Consider the following 22,530-nt stretch of genomic DNA (forward strand, 5'->3'; position numbering starts at 1 on the left):
GGCAGAACAGGGTATCATACCCAACACAGGAGTAGCCCAGAATAGACAGACAAAGCTATGGTGGGGGCGTGTTCTTTCTCGTGTATGTAGCTGCCTGCTTATGATTGGCCAACATTACACAGGAGAAGTCTATGCCGTAAGTGAAAACTATCTGATAACACCCACTTGGTCTAAAATCATTAGGTGCCAATTACGTTGATTGTTGATATCGCCACAATAAAGAGGTGAAGTTAAAAAAAAAAAAAAAAAAAAACACATAACAAAAACACATCATTCCGCACTGCAGCCATTATATCAACATGTGTCCAGTTAAAAATTTGGTGAGAAGTCTTCTTTAAGCAAATTTTATCCCATTTTCTGTGATTGGTTTGGGTCTTGACATGTACATAGGTACAGGTGTATAGGTATAGATATAAGCTATAAGCGAAGGTAATAAGAAAAAAAAAAAAAAGTGCTTAAGCCAAATTCAGACGTCCGTGTATCACGGTCAGAGTATGGCTTGCAATGCACAGACTAGCTGTGTGTCTCTTTACCTGAAATTGACAGCCTCATAGGCATACAAGAGGCTGTCAAATTCAGTTCAGGAGACCCGCGGCCAGTCCGTGCATCATGGTCTTTATAAGGACCGTTTTTCACAGATGTCTTAATTAGGCCTTAGAGAGATTCTAGACTTCATCTAAATAAGGCTAGGCAGTCATTTGGGAGGAGAGGAGCAGATTTTTATGTTTGGTTAAAGACTACCTTTAATGTACAGGGTTTTTTGGCTTCAAGAAAACTGCCAGAAAAGCTACTGAAAAACATGTGGAATCCGTCCATAGAGCTCAGTTAGCAGAGGAGTACAATAAAAACTTTTTAGAATGCTGCTAGAAATGCAGCAGAACCTTAGACTAGAGCTGTCAATCACAGTGCAGGAGCCTCATCCACTGGCAGGTCCTTATATTGAAAAACATTAGAAAAATAAAAGCCGAGACAATAGTATAGCGTATTCGATCACGCCACATGCACAATTGTTAACATTTACAGTATACCAGAATAAGGTTTATTTTTTTTAAAATCTAGGTTACATTCTTGGGCAGCCTCCTACAGGCTACGATGTCCAGACCGGCCATGAGTTTCCTGATCCGAAATTCAACAGCCTCGCGTATGCCATACTCAGACTGAACAACAGACACGTGAAACAGGCAGTATGCCGTTTAATTATAGGCACAACATGTAGTATTATTACTTTTATGGAAGGGACAGGTGATGGAAGGACCATGTTAGTATCTTGAGATGAATTCTCTGGGCAATTTGTAACAACTAAGGCCCAATTCAGACGTGCATATTTCGCAGTCCATAGAGAGATTGCAATAACCAGACTGAACGCAGGTCTCCTGACCCAAACTTACAGTTTCATATGTGTCTCAGACACAGAGTTTGGCTCAGAAGATCTGTCGTAGGCTAGGCATTGCCATCTCTATATGAACCAAGTACAATCCATCTGCTCATGTGGGACCGAAGGAGGGTAGATGGTGGATTAACCAGACAGCAGAACGAGTCAAACGTGGACTCAAGGGGTACTAGACTGTTAAATGGGAGGTCACAGAGATGGGTGTCGGAGTAGTCTACGTGGAAGATGAGGACATGTGCATTTTTGCTGACTCAGGGTTAAGGGACAAGCGTAATAGAGAAATGTGTTTGAGGTGGAGGCACAATTTAGATAACAATAGTTTCTACCCTGACTTTCTCTTAGAAAGTCAATATTGACTTTTAGAATTGCTATTACCTATAAGTGGCACTAGAGTTCTAGATCTCTTCCTTTCTGAAGAGACAATTTGCATATTTCCCAGAAGAGCATTGCGGCTTAAAAGTCTCCTCATCTTGGCATGTCAGGCTTGAAATGTCACTTTCTGCAAGGAGACACGTTACCGCTTGAATCCCAGTCAGATGCCTCTGACCCAGCTAAACCAGATGTGACACTTTGCACTGACGAAAGGCAGTATCCCGAAACACAATGTTTGCAAATTGCGGCTTAAAAGTCTCCTCACCTTGGAATGTCAGGCTTGACATGTCATTCTCTGCAAGGAGAAATGTTACACCTTGAATCCCTACCCTGACTTTCAAAAGACAGAGGTCATGTGAGGGTGGACAAAGTGTGCAGCAATTACTGGAGATTTATAGGTCTAGTGGTGGAAGGGGGAGGTGTTGAGCGAGATGGAGAAGGGGCATCATGAATTCAGTTTTCCTCATGGAGAGATTTAAAAAAAAAAAAAGGCAAGGAGGATATAGCTGATAGACACTATGAGCTATACGAAGTCAATTAAGTCAGCTGCAGCTCTTCTATACCACTGCTTGATAGTCACTATGGTATCAAGAATGGATGTATATTTTGATATGGCCTAAGTAAAATATGTAGACATTTCTGTGAAATACTGATGTTTTGCAGCAATGACCAGATCAACATTCTTCATGTAGTGTTACAAAAATTATGTACACACACCAAAGCAATATATTGTGCCGAATTGGGTTAGGATTAGTGTCCCATTTTACATACAAACACAAGAAAAGCAGATCCAAATCTGCATTCTGTTCTTTGCACATTTTGCCATTGCTGACCAAGTTTCAATTGTGTCTAAAAGGCATTGGCAATGAAAATTTCTTCTTTTAAAGGGTGCTCGGAAAATATTTGTGTAGTTTTACACAGCCAAATGCTAGGTGTTCTTCAAGCCAACTTCACAAAGGGCACAGCAAGTCTCCCATCTAGTATTTTGGTATCAAATTTAAGGTATGTGTATAAGCAGTCAGGTGGCCATATAACCCTCCAGGACACAAAGTCCATAAACATGTGCTGCTATGCAACTACAGGGTAACAGTACTGTGCTCATCTGAGATACTTAATAAAGAGTGCTGGGTTTCTCCAACTACAAACTTTCATAATAAACTAACAATGTGCTATAGTTCTAATACTAGATACTGACCAAAGACATTTCTGGTGTATTCATATGATACCAGAAGTCCCATGACTCCCATTATGTCAATCAAGACAAAGAGCAGAAACAAGGAAGCAGAAACAAGGGAGCAGAAGGAGTAAACAAGGGAGCAGAAGGAGTAAACAAGTTGAGAATTTATGCAATTCTCTTTATTTTGTTCTTTTGGTGTTATGGGAAAAGAATAACCAGTGCACATCAATGGTCAGAATACCCCTTTATATCTTTACAGTGCAGCAGTGGGCAATGAACAAGACCATTTAAGAATGTGAAACAAAAAAAACAATGCACTATAGGAAACAACAGTGACGTTGCTTACTAACCATGTTTTATTTTTGCTCCATTGCCATTTATGGGAGAATATATCTCAAAGCAACTACCAAATTACAAATAAAGTATGGAAATGTTGATGAAGAAAATCAATTCTGCATTGGGGGAAACGCTATACTGTGGTATATTGGCCGACAATGTTACGAATGGCCGAACATCTAATGCATATAGAGGCTTCTGACTTTCCCCTGATGGCAGAGGTTGAGGGGGAGGTGGGAATCAAGATTAGGCAATTGAATGTCAATTGCTTGGTCCCTTTGCTCTAGGAGAGAATGCCCCGTTTCAAACTGAGAACATGCTCCACAGAGCTGAATGTGCATAACTTTGGGGGATTCAGCCATTTTAGAATTTAGAGATTGTTGCTTATATGTGGTCAGTCCACCATCCACCACTGCCACTCCCAAGTACAGCATATAAAGACAAGGGGCTAGACTGAGGGGGTACTCTGGTCCATTTTGTGTAAGGAACTCAACCAATCAATAGGTTTGTAATAGACACAAATCGCATCCGTGTGTTATTTGTCTCAGATAAACTGCTAGGAAACGATCCAATTATATAGCCAATGAGAAGAATGGAAAAAATACGGGTGGCAAAAAACAAAGAAACTCGAAAAGCAAATGGATGAAAAACTGTTTTTTTTCGCAGGTGTCAAACCGACAAGCACTTGTGAACAAGACCTAAGTCTTCATTGCACATTACATTTAAAAGTCCAATTTTAGGCTAAAGTTTCATTTCATGTTTAGGGATTAAAAGAACACTACTTTAATCTCCATTTGGCCCTGTTCATACAGCGTTTCTGTAACTTCAGTGTTCCCTCCTGAATCCCATTTTTTGGTACATTCAGATGAAGCCCCAGCGGGGCCATAGACTGCAATGACACGAATGGAGTCACAGGTGCATACGTTCAGTATTTGGTCAGTATTTTACCTCCGTATTTGTAAGCCACAACCAGGAGAGGAACAATCAGAGGAAAAGTATAATAGAAACGTCACCACTTCTGTATTTATCACCCACTCCTGGTTTTGGCTTACAAATACAGAGGTAAAATACTGACCAAATACTGAACGTGTGCATGTGGGCTAACAATACTACAGGAGACTTCTAGTAGTTTATCTCTAGAGGTCAGGTTAACATCACTGGACTGAAAATAGGACACTGATCCTATGAAAAGCCTCATGACAAACATTCAGCAATTTGGAAGAGTTCCAGACTGGAGCAGCATGCGTCCCAGCGCTCGCTGAATACCGAGCATAGAGCAAGACCCAAGTGACTTACATGGGCACATCTACCATTTCAGACAGTCACATGAGAAAATCACAAGGTCAGCTGGAAGCCACAGGAAGAATAACTAAGCCACATGGGCATAATAATATTTCCAAGGCGAGTTCATATCTCTGAGCAACCAGACATTAAATAAATGTGACATTAACATTAGTCTCTGACTACTTCTTTCCAGAAGTCTATGTCACTGGATCAAAATCTGCAAGTGCATGTATTTTAAGGTTCCTGACTGAATGACTTCCTTGTGCTTCCATGTAATATATGCAAGTCAAGGACAAATACAAACAATTCAAAGAGGAGTCATTTAAGGGTATGTTCATATACAGTTTATTTATGTAGATTTTGAAGCAAATGTGCTTCAAAATCCATGAAAAAAAAAATCCATGTGAACATATTCTAAGACTGGGAGAACACCAAGACTTGTTGCGGACTATCCTCGCTCTCTATTCTATGTGAACACATGGAGGTCCCACTTAAAACCATCACGATTAGCTAAAGGGATGAGTAGCCATAGCTAGGTACTCTCAATTCAGAGATCACGGCACATCTGTGTAGTACAAGGACACTCTGCTGATCCCAATGGAAAAGTTCCACAGAAGGTTTACTCACAGGTGACAGATGATCCCTGGTGGTCCAAGAAGCAGGACCACCCATGATCAGACTGTGGTTAGGAAACCCTTCTAACTAACAGGGATTGTCCAAAGCAGAAAAGCAGGGGTTTCAATCAAAATACACTGCTCAAAAAAATAAAGGGAACGCTCAAATAACACATCCTAGATCTGAATGAATGAAATATTCTCATTGAATACTTTGTTCTATACAAAGTTGAATGTGCTGACAAAATCACACAAAAATCATCAATGGAAATCAAATTTATTAACCAATGGAGGCCTGGATTTGGAGTCACCTCCAAAATTAAAGTGGAAATACACACTACAGACTGATCCAACTTTGATGTAATGTACTTAAAACAAGTCAAAATGAGGCTCAGTATTGTGTGTGGCCTCCACGTGCCTGTATGACCTCCCTACAATGCCTGGGCATGCTCCTGATGAGGTTGCGGATGGTCTCCTGTGGGATCTCCCCCCAGACCGCGACTAAAGCATCCGCCAACTCCTGGACAGTCTGTGGTGTAACGTGACGTTGGTGGATGAAGCGGGATATGATGTCCCAGATGTGCTCAATCGGATTCAGGTCTGGGCAATGGGCGAGCCAGTCCACAGCTTCAATGCCTTCATCTTGCAGGAACTGCTGACACACTCCAGCCACATGAGGTCTGGCATTGTCCTGCATTAGGAGGAACCCAGGGCCAACCGCACCAGCATATGGTCTCACAAGGGGTCTGAGGATCTCATCTCGGTACCTAATGGCAGTCAGGCTACCTCTGGCGAACACATGGAGGGCTGTGCGGCCCTCCAAAGAAATGCCACCGCACACCATTACTGACCCACTGCCAAACCGGTCATGCTGAAGGATGTTGCAGGCAGCAGATCACCCTCCACAGCATCTCCAGACTCTGTCATGTCTGTCACATGTGCTCAGTGTGAAACTGCTTTCATCTATGAAGAGCATGGGGGCCAGTGGCGACTTTGCCAATCCTAGAGTTCTGTGGCAAATGCCAAGCGTCCTGCACGGTGTGGGGCTGTGAGCACAACCCCAATCTATGGACGTCGGGGCCCTCATACCACCGTCATGGAGTCGGGTTCTAACCGTTTGTGCAGACACATGCACATTTGTGGCCTGCTGGAGGTCATTTTGCAGGGCTCTGGCAGTGCTCCTCCTGTTCCCCCTTGCACAAAGGAGGAGGCAACGGTCCCGCTGATGGGTTGTTGCCCTCCTATGGCTCCCTCCACATCTCCTGGTATCTGCTCCATGCTCTGGACACTGTGCTGACAGACAGCTACCCTTCTTGCCACAGCTCGCACTGATGTGCCATCCTGGATGAACTGCACTACCCGAGCAACTTCTGTGGGTTGTACTGTAGACACCACCTCATGCTACTGCACCTCTAGGGGTGAGAGCAATGGCAAAATGAAAAAGTGACCAAAACAGCCAAAAAGGATGAGAACAGAGAAATGGTCTGTGGTCACCACCTGCAGAACCTCTCCTTTATAGGGGGTATCTTGCCAATTGCCTATCGTTTCTACCAGTTGTCTGTTCCATTTGCACAGCAGGAGAAATTGATTCACAATCAGTGTTGCTTGATAACTGGACAGGTAGATTTCACAGAAGTGTTATTGACTTGGAGTTACATTGTGTTGTTTAAGTGTTCCCTTTATTTTTTTGAGCAGTGTATAAAATTGATGATTACGTTTTCTTTTATTAAGAGTCATTTTTCTATTCAGTCTTGGCAGCCATTTTTTTACAGAAGTAACAGAACACCTTGCTATTGATTGAACTTGCTGACAAAATGCCACATTATCATCACATTCTATGACGGCCATTCAAATTTTTCACAACAGAAGCCCAACATCTCTGCAAGCAAAGAGAAATAAGAACTGTGTCTACCTATTTAGCCTAATAAATGGCCAATTTTATTTTTTGTTTTGTGAGTAATTCTTTTTAGAGGGGTTGTCCAGGCTTAAGCTATTGATGACCCTTTTTCTTGGGATAGGTTATTATCAGACCAGTAGTGTGTCAACACCCAGAACATTCACCTACCAGTTAAGCTCACCTTTGGCGGCAGGCAGATGTAAACTGTGAATGAAGCAAGAACAGCACAGCGCCATTCACCGTGTAGTGGCCATTGATGTGAACTTCAGCTCAGCTTCTATTCACTTAGGAGCTTAGTTGCAGTTCTCAGCATCAACCACTACACAGCTAACCGTGAACACATTCCCATTAAATAAAGTACTAGATGTTTTTAACCCTTGGGTGATGGAGGCATCTTCTACTTTACTTTGTTATCTTTCATGTAATCTTGAAAAGAGCTCAGCTTTTCTCTTTGCACCATAAATAAGAACAAGTGAATCAAACTTGCTATCCATCAGGAGCAATGCTCAAATATACAAACTTACTCTTCTAGTTAGTTACACCAGTCTGTATTGCCAGACCAGACAAACATGTTTTTTTTTCCTTATGGTGGGGTCTAATAAGGGCAATAGTTCCCTTTCTATAATGGCAAAGATATTCCCGTATCCATGAATGCATTAAGATCCTTTCTGTTTTTATCTAGGTCTGATTGTGTGCTCGGCGATTATCAAGGATTATATATACTCAAAGTTATACAATTTAGAAGATTTATATATACAGCTCACACACCATGACAGCTAATGCAACTAATGGCCTTCCATTGTCTGACTCCGACATTCACTTCTCCAAAAAAACAAATCACCGTGTACAGTGATGCATCTACAGAGGGCTCGGGGGAATATTATAGAACAATCAATCACAGAAGGAACAAGACTCCTCCACTGAAAATAATGCTAGTATTGTATATAAAACCCACAGGAACATGCGTGTATGGTTAGACACCATATAGTGAAAACAACTAATAGGGCACAAAATAAGCAGATATTTTATTCATGCAAGTCATTTCACTATTGGCGGGTTTGTTAATTATCAGCCACGACTGGCACAGACACCCATGACCTCCTTGTAACAAAAAACAAATCCCAATCTGCGACCATACTTAAACTATTTTACCTAAAGGGAAAGTAAAGTAGTTAAAAAAGGTCACTTGTAAGTGACTCCTCTTAAGAGCAGCAGTGCAAACCAGGTTTTTGACACCTAAATATATATGGTGCCTCTACCTTTGCTATTCCTAACCACCATTTTATATTGGTTTTATTTAGTGATCAAAAAGGTAAGCAATTCCAATGCTCTATAGTATATTTTGTAGTTATTTATATGTAGGGGGTTGTCTGTATTAAAGGGAATCTGTCAGCATGCTTTTGCCACCTAATCTGAGAGCAGCATTATGTAGACACAAAGACCCTGATTCCAGCAATGTGTCACTTACTGTTTTATCAGCAGGAGATTATTACCCAGAGCAGGGGTGGGGAACCTCAGGCCCGCAGGCCATAAACAGCCTGCAATGACCAGTTTCCCAGCCCTCTGACAGATTCCCAGGGACTGCAGTGTCAAGCTGGCAGCTGCGTTTTGACGGCTGCAGTCCTTTAATTTCATCGTACTCTGCGAGCACACAGCAATCACTGCTGAACATTGCAGCACGTGGAATTAAAGATTACGTCATGATGTCAGTGCCAGTGTCAGGACGTACTTTGCGGGTGGAGTTAGCATGCAATGCGCTCCCGTCCCACCGAAGACTACAGAAGCGGCAGATCCTTCAGTGACGTCCGTGGTGCTGTCTCCTATGTGACGTACATACAGCAGTCTCCGTGTCTCCTATGTGATGTATACTGCAGATCTACCACTGCTTGAATTCTAGAACTAACATGAGCAGTGCTGAATTTCCCTCTGTGAGGAGACCTGCAGTGTAACATACATCTCTGTTCAGTACGACTTACTGCTGCAAGTTCTTTACAAAACTTATCATCGGAAAGAGTCTCCTGAGCTCCAGACCGACACAAACCTGGAAAAGCAGTAGTAACATCATCCATACCACCTAACATCACAGCGGCACCAAAGAGAAGCAGCTCCAGCCGTCACATTAAAAGTCTGACCAAATATAGCAAGGTAATTTTCAAGTTGATAATTTTGTGCAGCCGCCAAAGGATGGTCTAAATATCCAAATGGCCCCTGGCAGAAAAAAGGTTCCCCACTTAAAGGGCTAGTAAACCTACTACCATATAGTCCAACATACTCATGAGCTGTGTATAACTCCACCCCAACTACTGATTGGCAGCTTTCTGCCTATGCACAGTGTACACATGCTCATCAAGAAATGTGTGCCTTGATTAGTATAACTGCAACCACCATATCTTAGGGGAAAATCGCTTCAGGCGAAGGGAAAGTGGGAGATCTCATTTATATATGGCTTGGTTAGCTTACCTGGACATCATATAGAGCCACAATATTTTCATGCTGTAGCTCCTAGATGGGGAAAAAAAAAAAAAAGAAAAAAAAAGTTAGACAGGAGATCAGTTATCAGATACCACAATAATATTTTGGGTTTTACTGCAATGGAGGCCCAACCATTTCTGTGCTGCAGAACTGAACTAATAGTAATTAATTAGCATATATGCCGAGAAATCGTATTCGCCAAGACTCAAGACATTGGCGAAGGTGTAATCAGTGTTATGAACAGGAGTGCCTTACCTCATTAACAGAAGCTTTGATGCTCTGCAGGATCCATTATATAACTGATAACACTTCTGTGTTCATAGTCATGAAAATACAGAAAAATCTTTAAATGAGAAGGTGTGTCCAAACTTTTGGTCTGTACTATGTATGTATGTATGCATGTATGTATGTATGTATGTATGTACAGTACAGTCCAAAAGTTTGGACACACCTTCTCATTTAAAGATTTTTCTGTATTTTCATGACTATGAAAATTGTACATTCACACTGAAGGCATCAAAACTATGAATTAGCACATGTGGAATTATATACTTAACAAAAAAGTGTGAAACAACTGAAAATATGTCTTATATTCTAGGTTCTTCAAAGTAGCCACCTTTTGCTTTGATGATGGCTTTGCACACTCTTGGCATTCTCTTGATGAGCTTCAAGAGGTAGTCACCGGAAATTGTCTTCCAACAATCTTGAAGGAGTTCCCAGAGATGCTTAGCACTTGTTGGCTCTTTTGGCTTCACTCTGCGGTCCACTCACCCCAAACCATCTCGATTGGGTTCAGGTCTGGTGACTGTGGAGGCCAGATCATCTGGCGTAGCACCCCATCACTCTCCTTCTTGGTCAAATAGCCCTTACACAGCCTGGAGGTGTGTTTGGGGTCATTGTCCTGTTGAAAAATAAATGATGGTCCAAGTAAACGCAAACCAGATGGAATAGCATGCTGCTGCAAGATGCTGTGGTAGCTATGCTGGTTCAGTATGCCTTCAATTTTGAATAAATCCCCAACAGTGTCACCAGCAAAGCACCCCCACACCATCACACCTCCTCCTCCATGCTTCACGGTGTGAACCAGGCATGTAGAGTCCATCCGTTCACCTTTTCTGCATCGCACAAAGACAAGGTGGTTGGAACCAAAGATGTCAAATTTGGACTCATGAGACCAAAGCACAGATTTCCACTGGTCTAATGTCCATTCCTTGTGTTCTTTAGCCCAAACAAGTTTCTTCTGCTTGTTGCCAGTCCTTAGCAGTGGTTTCCTAGCAGCTATTTTACCATGAAGGCCTGCTGCAAAGTCTCCTCTTAACAGTTGTTGAAGAGATGTCTGCTGCTAGAACTGTGTGTGGCATTGACCTGGTCTCTAATCTGAGCTGCTGTTAACCTGCGATTTCTGAGGCTGGTGACTCGGATAAACTTATCCTCAGAAGCAAAGGTGACTCTTGGTCTTCCTTTCCTGGGGCGGTCCTCATGTGAGCCCGTTTCTTTGTAGCGCTTGATGGTTTTTGCAACTGCACTTGGGGACACTTTCAAAGTTTGCCCAATTTTTTGCACTGACTGACCTTCATTTCTTAAAGTAATGATGGCCACTCGTTTTTCTTTACTTAGAATTTGTGTTATGGCAAGAAAAAAGCAGCTAAGTCTATTCAGTAGGTCTATCAGTTGTGTATCCACCAGACGTCTGCACAACACATCTGATGGTCCCAACCCCATTTAGAAGGCAAGAAATCTCACTTATTATACCTGACAGGGCACACCTGTGAAGTGAAAACCATTTCTGGTGACTACCTCTTGAAGCTCATCAAGAGAATGCCAAGAGTGTGCAAAGCAGTCATCAAAGCAAAAGGTGGCTACTTTGAAGAACCTAGAATATAAGACATATTTTCAGTTGTTTCACACTTTTTTGTTAAGTATATAATTCCACATGTGTTAATTCATAGTTTTGATGCCTTCAGTGTAAATTGTACAATTTTCATAGTCATGAAAATACAGAAAAATCTTTAAATGAGAAGGTGTGTCCAAACTTTTGGTCTATATATAGATATAGATAAGCTTTCTAGAAATGAAAAAAAAAAAAATAATTTGCAACCCAGTATACGGAACAGAGGTCTACCATGTAAGAAGCCTAATATGGGAAGGCTACCAGCAACCCGATGGCTTGATACTATCAAGATAACAATGGACAAGCCACTGGTGGACCTATCTAGGCTTGCACAAGATCGATCTTCCTACAGAGCATTCATCCATCAAGTCGCCATGGCTCGAGATTGAGCTGGAGGCCGTTATTATTATTAAAAATAGTGTATGCCTTTAACGCCACTCATTCCGACAAAGAAAACAAGGCAATGCCTTCCCACTATTACATAATATGTGTTGTTCATATCTTATGAAATAACTTAATTTCCCAGTGGAAATATCTTTAGCCATTTCATTGAGCAACAATAGGATTGCACTGACATTCATAGATGGACTTTGCTTTTTTTGCCCCAATCTCACCCAGTCTCTTAGTATAACAGAGCACCGAAGCCTTAAGAGCTGAAACTCAACGTGTACTTTGTAAAACTAATGGAAAGTACAGAAGACTACAAATATTCATGAGCCAAAGGCAAATCAGAACTTGGAGGGGTCTAACTGTTTACCAAGAGTCCTCTCACTTTACTAAGGTCTCAGCTTCTAGACACTGAATAACGTAATCTTGTGACGGGTGTAATGATCTCAGCGGATAATACAACTGGAAAGATTGCCACAAGACAATTCCACATTCTCTCCACTGTACTTTTTTCTTCTAATTGATACATTGCACATTAGGTGCTTTTATTGCTATGTTCGTTCGCTCATTAGTGATTTTAGACACACATCCAAGCCCCTGACCCAATCTACGACTGTTTATAACCACTGAACAATGGGCTGTCAGTAAGATTCCTAAATGTTGAGGGGGTGGAAAATTCTGAGAACACACTAGGAGTTATGAGCACATGGAGGAGAGGAGAACAGCTCACTTAATGCTATTCTTGTGTTTTGGAGTCTATGAAGTATGACTCCCACGCCGTCAGCCCTGGCTGTTTAAAATAGTAAGCAACTTGATGGCAGGAATCATAGAGAGCATGTAACAAGGATTCCAGCCTCCGGATGGTTATTAGGATTCTTACAGTTAGAGCTTGCACACGTCACCCATTTTCTCCTACGAATATTATCTGTGGCTTTCATGGATAGCACTCGTACTTTTGATATTCTATGGGGATGTGCACTTGTCCAAGTTTGCCTCGGGCCGAAAAATGAAGAAAAAAAAAAAATGGACCACACTTGGATGACATTGAATGCGGTCCAATTTTCACAGACTGACAAAGGAAAAGGTGGAGGTTTTTTTTTTTTCCCCTCTCTCTCCACATACTTGAAAAACGGATGCCACTCTGATCAAAATAATAGTTCTATGTTTCTTGTATGTAGAGAAATCGGTTGTGTGACTCTACCCTTGCTTTGTATACCGGTCGTCTCAAGACCTTCTATCTTCCACACTTATACGTTCCTCACCCAATTGCCTTCAAAACTTATCCCGAGTATCCCTCTTACTCTGGAATTCTGTTCCCCAACACATCCGATTATCCGCCAGTTTCGGAACTTTCAGCCGAAACTTGAAAACTTATCTCTTCAGGAAAGCTTACAGCCTGCAATAAACTGGGAGCCACCTCACCACCACCGAAGCTGCCGTAACCCCCCCATTATCCGGTAGACTGCAAGCCCAAAAGGGCAGGGTCCTCTCCCTTCTGTATCAGTCTGTTATTGTAGTGTGTTCACTGTAATTTATATTTGTATGAAAGCCTTTCTCATGTACAGCACCATGCAACCAATGGTGTTTAAAAATAATACATTTCAACAACTTAAGGGGCTGCCTACACTTTATAATGTCCCCAGGGTGCTGAATAAATTAAAGACAAATCTATAATTTATGCAGCGTCCTGAGGCCATACATACGGCATTGTCCAGTCGTGGAGAACCCTATGAGTGTATAACCGACACCACAGAAAAATAACACCCAATTATCAGTTTATGGATAAAGCTGCAGCTACTGTAAGATGCTTGCTCAAATATATTGCCATCAAATCTAAAAAAGGTGGAAACTAGCATATTCAGACACGCCTGATGCCACAAGAGGACCACACAGGTAACAAAAAAAATACAAATTCATCCTGTCCAACTTGATGCTTCCCCGACAACAGTATTGCAATGGCTACATGGCAGCCCCAAAATAAACATTGGGACCAGACGATACTGCGACTTGTGACGTTGCATGTATTGGAAACGCTCTGGGGCACAGTCAAACGCAGAGATGGCATGATTACCCAAAGGAGGCCTAAGGAGTTTGCTTCTGGTCACCATTTGGGCTAGCACACTTTTTTTTTTTTTACTGTTTAAACATTAGGAAATCCTTAAACTTTAGTGTACGCAGCACGTTAGTCGGAGAAGATATCTGTATGTTCTATCTGCAGCTGTGAATGTGAAGTTATTGACCATGTACGGCATATTACAATCGGTGTTTGGCTACCATTCAACAACAAAAAACATGGGTTTTATAGTAGGCCATAAAAATTCTCTTGATTATAAGCTCATTGTAAGGATCCCTCCCCCCCCCCAAAAAAAAAATTTAGAAGCTATCGCTAAAGGTGCAAAGCCACCTACTCTACATTTAAAGTGGAATAGATGCTCTTTGACCATCCATAAAATGCACAGAAAAACAGGGGTCTCCAAAAGAAAGCAAGACACTCTTTGCAGTCACCCAAAAGATCCTGTGAAAATGGTTGCTAGAAGTAGACAACCCCTTTAAATTCTGAATGGTAAAAGATCTGAACTTGAAATATTAGATTCCACAAAATTGCAGTTTACAGCTTTTAAAAGTCAGCAAACTAGTAACAGAAGATGACAGGGGACAACTCAAGGACATCAGGAGTGGTGGGAGATCAGACAAAAATAGAGAAGTTGGATTCAGTCTACACAAAACTGAAGGGAGGGCATAAGTCCGACACAATGTCATCTAAATTAGATAAATAAAGGATAGGAAAGATCCAGTCTGACTTCCTATTTGTATCCTGTCCCATGTCTTCAGGCAGGAGGAAGTCTTTAAATTCAAGTTAAAAGCTTAATTAAAAGATAGAATACGTCTAAATGGTGATGGCACTGTTACATGGGTGTGAAAAAAAATTTTTTTTTCCATGCACAAATTGTGATATACAACCCAGTAGTGAAACATGCAGCCATTTGAATTCTTAAGTATAATGGATAATAAACATCAAGAGACATATTAGAAAATTCTGCATTAGTTATTACGGGGTTAACCAATCATTAAAGAGATTACTTTTACAGCATTGCGTGGCATCTGTTGTATCAAAGGCAGAATAATCCTCTTTGCGGCATTCATTTGCATTTTAAGTACCCAGAGATTTATCATTGAAATTTGTCTGCACAGAGCAACACAGTGGATGAAGGAGCTCGTAGAATATAGCAATGATTATTTATCAGAAACCATACAGAGAATAATGGCCATGGACACCATGACCCTGAGGGATGTACGCATTTACAAGGAACCTCATATGTATTAGTGGGGAGCATACATGCAGTAACACATGGATGCTCTAAAACACTCACTACAGGTCATATGGTAGAAAGAAAAAAGTGTTTTGGGTTAAATCCTGAATATACACAGCTGTTTTCAAGTAATATTGGTCTTCAGATCAAGCATTTAATTTAATGACCTCAAAGAACCTTTGCTCAATCTTACAAACACTGGAAATGTGCATTATTGGATGCCCCTATTAGTTATACATATGGGCCTATTATTTTTCCAATAGCAGCCCTTATAATAGGATCAGCCAGATACCACAAAGATATTTGGTAAAAAAAAAATCTATATGCTAGTTACAGATAGTGAGTTCTTTCCATTCTTAGCACTCGGTTACTGTGGGGGGGTCTAATAACTAGAAGAGGTAAGTAGCAATAATCAATGTTTTCAATGTTGTAAAGTAGGGCAAAGTTCCTCCATAACAATATGATAGACTTCTAGTCATACAAAAAAAGACTAATTCAAGTTATTACTGCTAAAGGCGATTTTACAAGATATCGATTCATGGGGTGTACTTAATTTTTCAAGAAATAATGACATGGTGTCATTTGTCATGAGTTGTTCATCTGAGGTTGTATTTACCTTGTTTTAAAGACTCTCTAAGAAAGTTTTTTTAAGAATGTCCCGATATATAAAATAATAGAATTCAAACTATGTAATAAATTTCGATATATATGCACCTCACTTTGCAAACTTGTAAAAAAGCTTAAAAAAAGACTCCATAAAGAGCTGAAACGTAACTTGTGTGTAAATAGTAGATAGTTTTCACTTTTTTCTTCAACCAAAATGGAAGTGCTGCCTCAATTTTTTTTTTTATTATTGCAATATCTCTCTTTACAAACACTTGTACCATGCACAAAATGACATGCATTTACACACCTTGGAATGTTATCAATGAGGTTATTAATGGTTGTCTGAGGAATGTTTTGTCACAGTGAACACAACTGGGCACAGAAATCATCAAGATCTGCTGCTGGCAGCTGCCGACCAATAATGTCTCCTATCGAACACATCTAGGACAAGTCCTGAGGCACTACAGGCCATAGTAGCACATTTAGGACACACAGGTTGCTCACAGTAGCATCAGACACCTTGGAGAAATGGCTGTACCACTGGTTCCACGACCAAATCAATGTTACGTTGAGCAATTATTGATAAAATAGGAACAACCTGCTATATGACTGAGATCCTCGGCGCGGGGGAAGCCACTCCTGCTAGACTCAGTGCTGTATAGATCCAATAGAAATAACTGCTGCAACCAAAATTTAAGGTAACATATAGAACTTTATTTCAGTGTGATTAAAAAATGAACGACATCTTCAATTTCATCCAGCAATATAGTATAAATTTCCTATGCGTTTCTGACTGTAATCCAGTCCTTAATCATGGATAACAAAAATGAAGTACAGACTGTTTAAATAGGAAGAGCTGTGATCATTGCATGGGTGGAGTATTCATTAAATAAATCGGGTCCACGTGAAACACCGAGAAACGCCAAAAACACACCCAACAAAATGGAGCTGCGCCATCCCTAAACACCTTGGTATAAAATGCAAAAAAACGTTTGCAAACTGGCAAAAGAAAAAGAATTTCCGCATAAAGCGGAGAAAAAAAATAAATAAATAAAAATGAAGTGCATAAATAAAAAGACAATAAAAATCCAAAATCTACGGTTTGAATACTTTATCTGTGTGGATGGGATGAGTTGTCATTGATATCTAGTGAGAATTTCATGTCAATAGCACCTTTAAAAATATATTTACTTAGAAAATTGGTGACGCGTTCAATACTTATTTTGCCCGCTGTGCATGATAGTAACATTTATCCTAGGCGGTGAGCATGAAACTTCACCCTATTATCATGATGTCAGGTCTGGCAGTGCATGGGCCATTAATCACCCAGTGTGATCGAACATAAATGGTCACTATAAACTAGAGCTGCCAATATTAGCTATAATGCGTTTGTCTGTGTCGAAATAATGATTGTTAATCACCTGAACACTAGTTCAACCATCACAAACTTTATTATTTTTATTTATTGAAAAATTTAGTCCGCGGGAACAATAATCTGTCCTGGACACACGGTGTATGGTTTGGTACAAGTGCTGCACTGTGACTACGGTAATCTGTCCATCACATGACCTGGGGAGATTTGTAGCCACCGGCCACATAGAGGTTGAATGTCCAGCGAAACTAATTAAAAACAGACACCGTGGCATTTCCAGATGGAGATAATGTTTGCTTCTGACATTTGAGATTTCTCATCACACGCCAACGCTGTCCAACATGTTCAAGATTGTCATTGCTATGAACCTAATTCTTTATTTCACACCCTGGGGAGTATTCTAGGAGCATGCACCTCATCAATTAATTCTTGCATGCATAGGAGGACCCAAGGCACGCAGGTGTTTTACTGCCCACAGACATTGACATCTGCAGCACTTGGTCAGCATTACAGATCAATGGGATCTTTTTCCTCATAGGCCCTTATTAACCACATGAAATGTAAGAGGGGAAAAGAACGAGACCTGGGAGGAGAAGAAATAACTGATGCAAACTGCTCTAAATCAGGACAAAAACACATAAGACTAGAATATCCTGTCTTTGGTGGTGGTCTTTAAAAGGGTTGTCTGGTCTTAAAATACAAATCTGCGGTCACTATGTGACTGCAGACTTGTGAATCCTCACATCACGCTCACTTTGAGGATTCTCAGATGCCAGCACCAGGCGGCCATGTGACCACAAGTATGCGATTTGCATAGTTCTGGCCACATTCCAACTAGACGGTATCCGGCCTTGCTCAGTACACTTGCATTGAGAAAGTGACCGAATGTATGCAATCACATACCTGTGGTCACATGCTCACCTCTCCCGGCGCCAGAGAATCCCCATAGTGCGCAGTGTGAGGATTCACAAGTCTGCAGTCACATAGTGACCGCAGACTTGTAGTTTAAGACGGGACAACTCCTTTAACAAAAAAAGTATTTGTCATTGTACTGCAATTATTGTTTTTTTTCAGATGGAACAAGATTGTACATTTCGACTAAAATGAGTATTACACCTTACCTTTAAAATTTTAATTTCTTTGCCAAGCAAGATTTGCGACTTTGATAAGTTCTTTTTATTGATGCTTTTAACGGCCACCTCCCAATCTGTTTTCTAAATGGGAAAAAAAAAGGGATTAAAACAAACTTTTCCACAGAAGCATAAGAAACAAAAGTAATAATTACATTTCATGTTCTCTTGCTCTGAAATCTTGGCAACAACCACCGATCTGTTTGCCAAATCCCTTGCAGACAGCTGCGCTCAGTCATTGGCATGGATTTAAAAACAAATATGATTAGCACAACCACGTTTCAAAACACAGCGATGACGTGACAAAGTAATGAAGACCGAGAAAATAAAGGAGGATCTTTACAGAGGTATTCGTCATATAGAACATCCATAAGAAACTAGAAACGAGTGACAATATAGCCTTAGGTGATCATATTTACAGACACTTTGCTTAAAGGGAATCTCTAACCAGGTTTTTGCTACTCCATCTTAGAGGAGCATGATGTAGAGGCAGAGACCCCGATTCCAGTGGTGTGTCACTTACTGCAGTTTTGATAACATCCCTATTTTCTCTGCTGCAGATCTAGCAGTTCTCAGACTGCAGAGCTCTGTATAACCCCGCCAACACCACTGATTGGCAGCTTTCTGTGTATACTGTGCATATCTCTGGAATTATATGACAGATTTACAAAAAAAGAGCAAAACCAAATAACGGAATATTCAGAGGGGCATCAGACATAAAATAAGGGCAATAACTGCGCAGTATTTACCTGGTGAAAGGTCCTCTTTAAATATGGTTGTCCTATATAAACCAACGGGATATGTTTTGTAACCTTATCAGAGGGATTGGTCTCTTACCAGACTTCATCCTCTCCAATCAGTCCTGAATGCGGCAGACAGGGTTGTATTTCTGTCGAGCCGTGACACCAATGCCTCTACCCTGTGCCAGTCATTGCACTGGTTACCCATCTGCAGCAGAGTAGGATATAAAATCATTGCTCTCACCCGCAAAGGTCTCCACAGATCTGCACTACCCAATATATCACCCTGCCCATGCTCTCAGTTCTGCAACTGATCTAAGACCTAACATCCTCCATAATCCAGACCTGACACTTCAGTCTTCAAGACTTTTCTCGTGCTGTGCCAGTTTTTTTTAATGCACTACACCAGACCATCCAACTAATATGTAGCCCCCACATTTTTAAGCATGCTTTAAAAACACATCTCTTTACACAGACCTATCACCTCACTTAATTAACTCTTCCCTGTTTCCCCCTTCTAAATTTTCCACAAAACTTGGTTCCTCCTTCTCATCTGTCTCCTCATCCCCCATGCACCCAATAGCACTCGATAACTGTACTTAGACCAATACTGGCTGGTTCATGCACCTTTAGATCATAACCCCTATTATAATTATGGTCGGACCATACATGACAAGCACGTTCTACCTATAGAGACCACCCTATTTCCTTATAGATTGTAAGCTTGCGAGCAGGGCCCTCACTTCTGTAACTCTTGAGCTATGTGTTATCCTGTAATATTTTTATTGTCTGTACATGTTCAGGCTCAATTGTAAAGTGCTGTGGAACATGTTGGCCCTATATAAATAAAATGATTATATCCATGAATGATCCCATAAAAAGGAAATCTATACATCCATTGTACACCTATTTATGGATCCTGCGTTTGGGGTACAGAGGAGCTCTGAAAGCTTTATCAGCAGGCAGTAAAGAACCAGAAGGAGGTCTGACAATCATTCTGGCCACCTCCTGCTTTCAGCACACAAGCTTGTACAGGAGCCTCAAGAACAAAAATACTGAAAGCACAGATTTTGTAGCATTTAACTCTTAGATACAGAGGGCTTTGGAAACAGTTCTAGCTGCATCGAGCAGGTGACCAATGACAAAGTGGTGCAAAATTCAGTATTATGGCTGTAAACAAGGTTGTTCTGAAATTTAGATTGAGATAATGTGAGAAGGCGAAGCATGTGCTGCAGCCACATACGCAGTCAGACTGGCTGTACCAGCTCTACCTCACAGCACAAATCCGCCAGCTGCAGAGCTGTCAATCCATCCATATCATAAGGAGTAAAGTGACGGATAGGGCAGACACCGTCATCACAGCTAATGGAAATGGGATGCCAGCAGAAGACACGGGGGACAGAGGCATGTGGATTCTGCCCTAGACCCTCTGGAATAGTATTATCTCTACAGGCTGATACAAATAATTACAGAAGTCTTCAATGCAGATGTTTAGCCAACAGTGATTTATTGACTATACATTATGGCTTACTATGACAACCCTGTTATTAGCAAAGCCTCAAGGAGCATTTACGCTACTGTCCTTAGTTTTATGACCAGAATACATCGGAGTACAGGAGGAAAAGGTTTTATTACTTGTTCATTCTGCAAAAAAAATACGCAGAGAAGATTAAGGTGAAAAATACAGCTCCTGGTGTAGCAAAGTGCCTTAATTCTCCAGCCCATTCTGACTGAGTGGAGGAACACTGGACACTTAAAGGGGTTATCGGGGACTTTGCTTATTTTTCCCTATGGGGCTAAGAACTTACTGGAAGATATCGTAGTTGATAACTACCTCTGTTCTACCTGACACCAATCTCTGCAGGTTCAAAGTGGTCACGGACCGCTCCCACCAGCGATTCTGCGGCTTCCTGTGACGTCTCGTTGACAGAGCAGCTCCTTCTCTTCCGCTGTCAATAGGGCATCACTGCCAATGTCATGCTGATTGGCAGCGATGCCTGAGGGAAGCTGGCAGCCGATCAACACGACGATGGCAGCGACGCCCCGTCGACAGAACAGCCAGGAAGAGGAAGAACTGCTTTTTTCACATTAAGTCAAATGAAGCAGCAAATTGTAGGCAGGACCGGTCTGTAAAAGCTTTAAGGCGACAGATCGGCGCAGGGCAGAACAGGCAGGTAGTTAGCAACCTAGTAAGTTCTTAACCCTATAGGATAAAATTAACAAATTCCCAGAAAATCCCTTTAACCAAGGACTTTCTGATATACCGACCCTAACTTGTCTGCTTAGGTATTGTTTGCTTTCACCATGTGATAATTCTGCAGCATCTCTGCATTGTACTGTTCCTCTGTTATGCCTCCTAGAAAAGTATGACTAAATAGATAACTGGGTGTTACCATTCCTCGTCAATGAGGGTGGTCTCTGCATTGTCTGATATGGAGCCCTTAGTGTCCAGTCAACAGTAGCAATTACATATTGAATAGAACTTGCACAAACTGTAGAACTCTTCATATATCTATTTTTGGGGACCAAGTAGCGCGCACCAAAACACATACGTATCAGATTTTAATATGAGTCACGGATCAAACTTGCCAATGCAAGTCCATGAGCGTGTGGAAAAAAAAAATTGGACAGGATTGGGAGGCCATCACAGTGCTGTCCAATTTTCATGCTTGTTTGGAAGGAGAAACTTAAGCTCTTGTAAGCAAAAAAATAACAATGTTGGGACTGATGGTAAAAACTAAACACAATGACCAAACACTGATGTAACTCGGATCCAAAATACTGATGTACATTTTTAATTTTTAACATACAAGAAAAATCAGATGTCCAAATGAGCACTTAGTATGTATAAAGACACATCCCATTGACAAAGGAGGCGGGTGGTAGTTATGCTCGGTTGCCAAGAGAAAAAAACAGAGGAAAAGTTTTGAGAATGGTGCTAGAATAGTTCTCTTATAGGAAATACCAGTGTTTACTCAGACAGGTATGAGGGGCAGCAGACAGATCCAAAGTGGAAAGTGCTACTCTACAGTCCTCACCGCAGTCAATGGATGAGTGCTGTTTTTGGAAAAAAACACCATTTTTCCAAATTTTATACAACCCCTTTCAGAGGAATACTATATGCTGACAGATTCAGCATAAGATAGAAAAAGAAATTTGAATGCTTTATTCATATACACTGCATTGTGAAAGTATTTGGCCCCCTTGAACTTTTCTACCTTTTGACACATTTCTGGCTTCAAACAAAGATATAAAATTCTAATTTTTGGGGGAAGAATCAACAAGTGGGACACAATCATGAAGTGGAACTAAATTGATTGGATATTTTAAACTTTTTTAACAAATTCAAAACCGAGAAGTGGGGCGTGCAATATTATTCGGCCCCTTTACTTTCAGTGCAGAAGTTCAGTGAGGGTCTCTGAATGATCCAATGTTGTCCTAAATGACTGGTAATGATATATAGAATCCACCTGTGTGTAATCAAGTCTCCGTATAAATGTACCTGCTCTGTGATAGTCTCAGGGTTCTGTTTCAAGAGCAGAGAGCATCAT

At 41.1% G+C, this 22,530-nt stretch overlaps 1 protein-coding gene across 3 annotated transcripts in view; it reads right to left on the minus strand.

The window, feature by feature from the left end:
- ULK2 (unc-51 like autophagy activating kinase 2) overlaps nt 1–22,530 on the minus strand; it is a 112,054-nt gene that overhangs the window by 84,256 nt on the left and 5,268 nt on the right. For 2 of the 3 annotated variants that reach the window (XM_073665470.1, XM_073665472.1), the window contains exons 2-3: nt 18,231–18,323; nt 9,531–9,572 (exon numbers count right to left, since the gene is read on the minus strand). In XM_073665470.1, the coding sequence (XP_073521571.1) occupies nt 9,531–9,572; nt 18,231–18,323 (135 nt within the window). The remainder of the gene's footprint in view (nt 1–9,530; nt 9,573–18,230; nt 18,324–22,530) is intronic. The other variant, XM_073665471.1, reaches the window with a different exon arrangement.

Source organism: Phyllobates terribilis, unplaced genomic scaffold, assembly GCF_046119375.1.
Source record: "Phyllobates terribilis strain yellow unplaced genomic scaffold, ASM4611937v1 Scaffold_2__4_contigs__length_985480577, whole genome shotgun sequence".
In the NCBI taxonomy this organism is placed as follows: Eukaryota; Metazoa; Chordata; class Amphibia; order Anura; family Dendrobatidae; genus Phyllobates; species Phyllobates terribilis.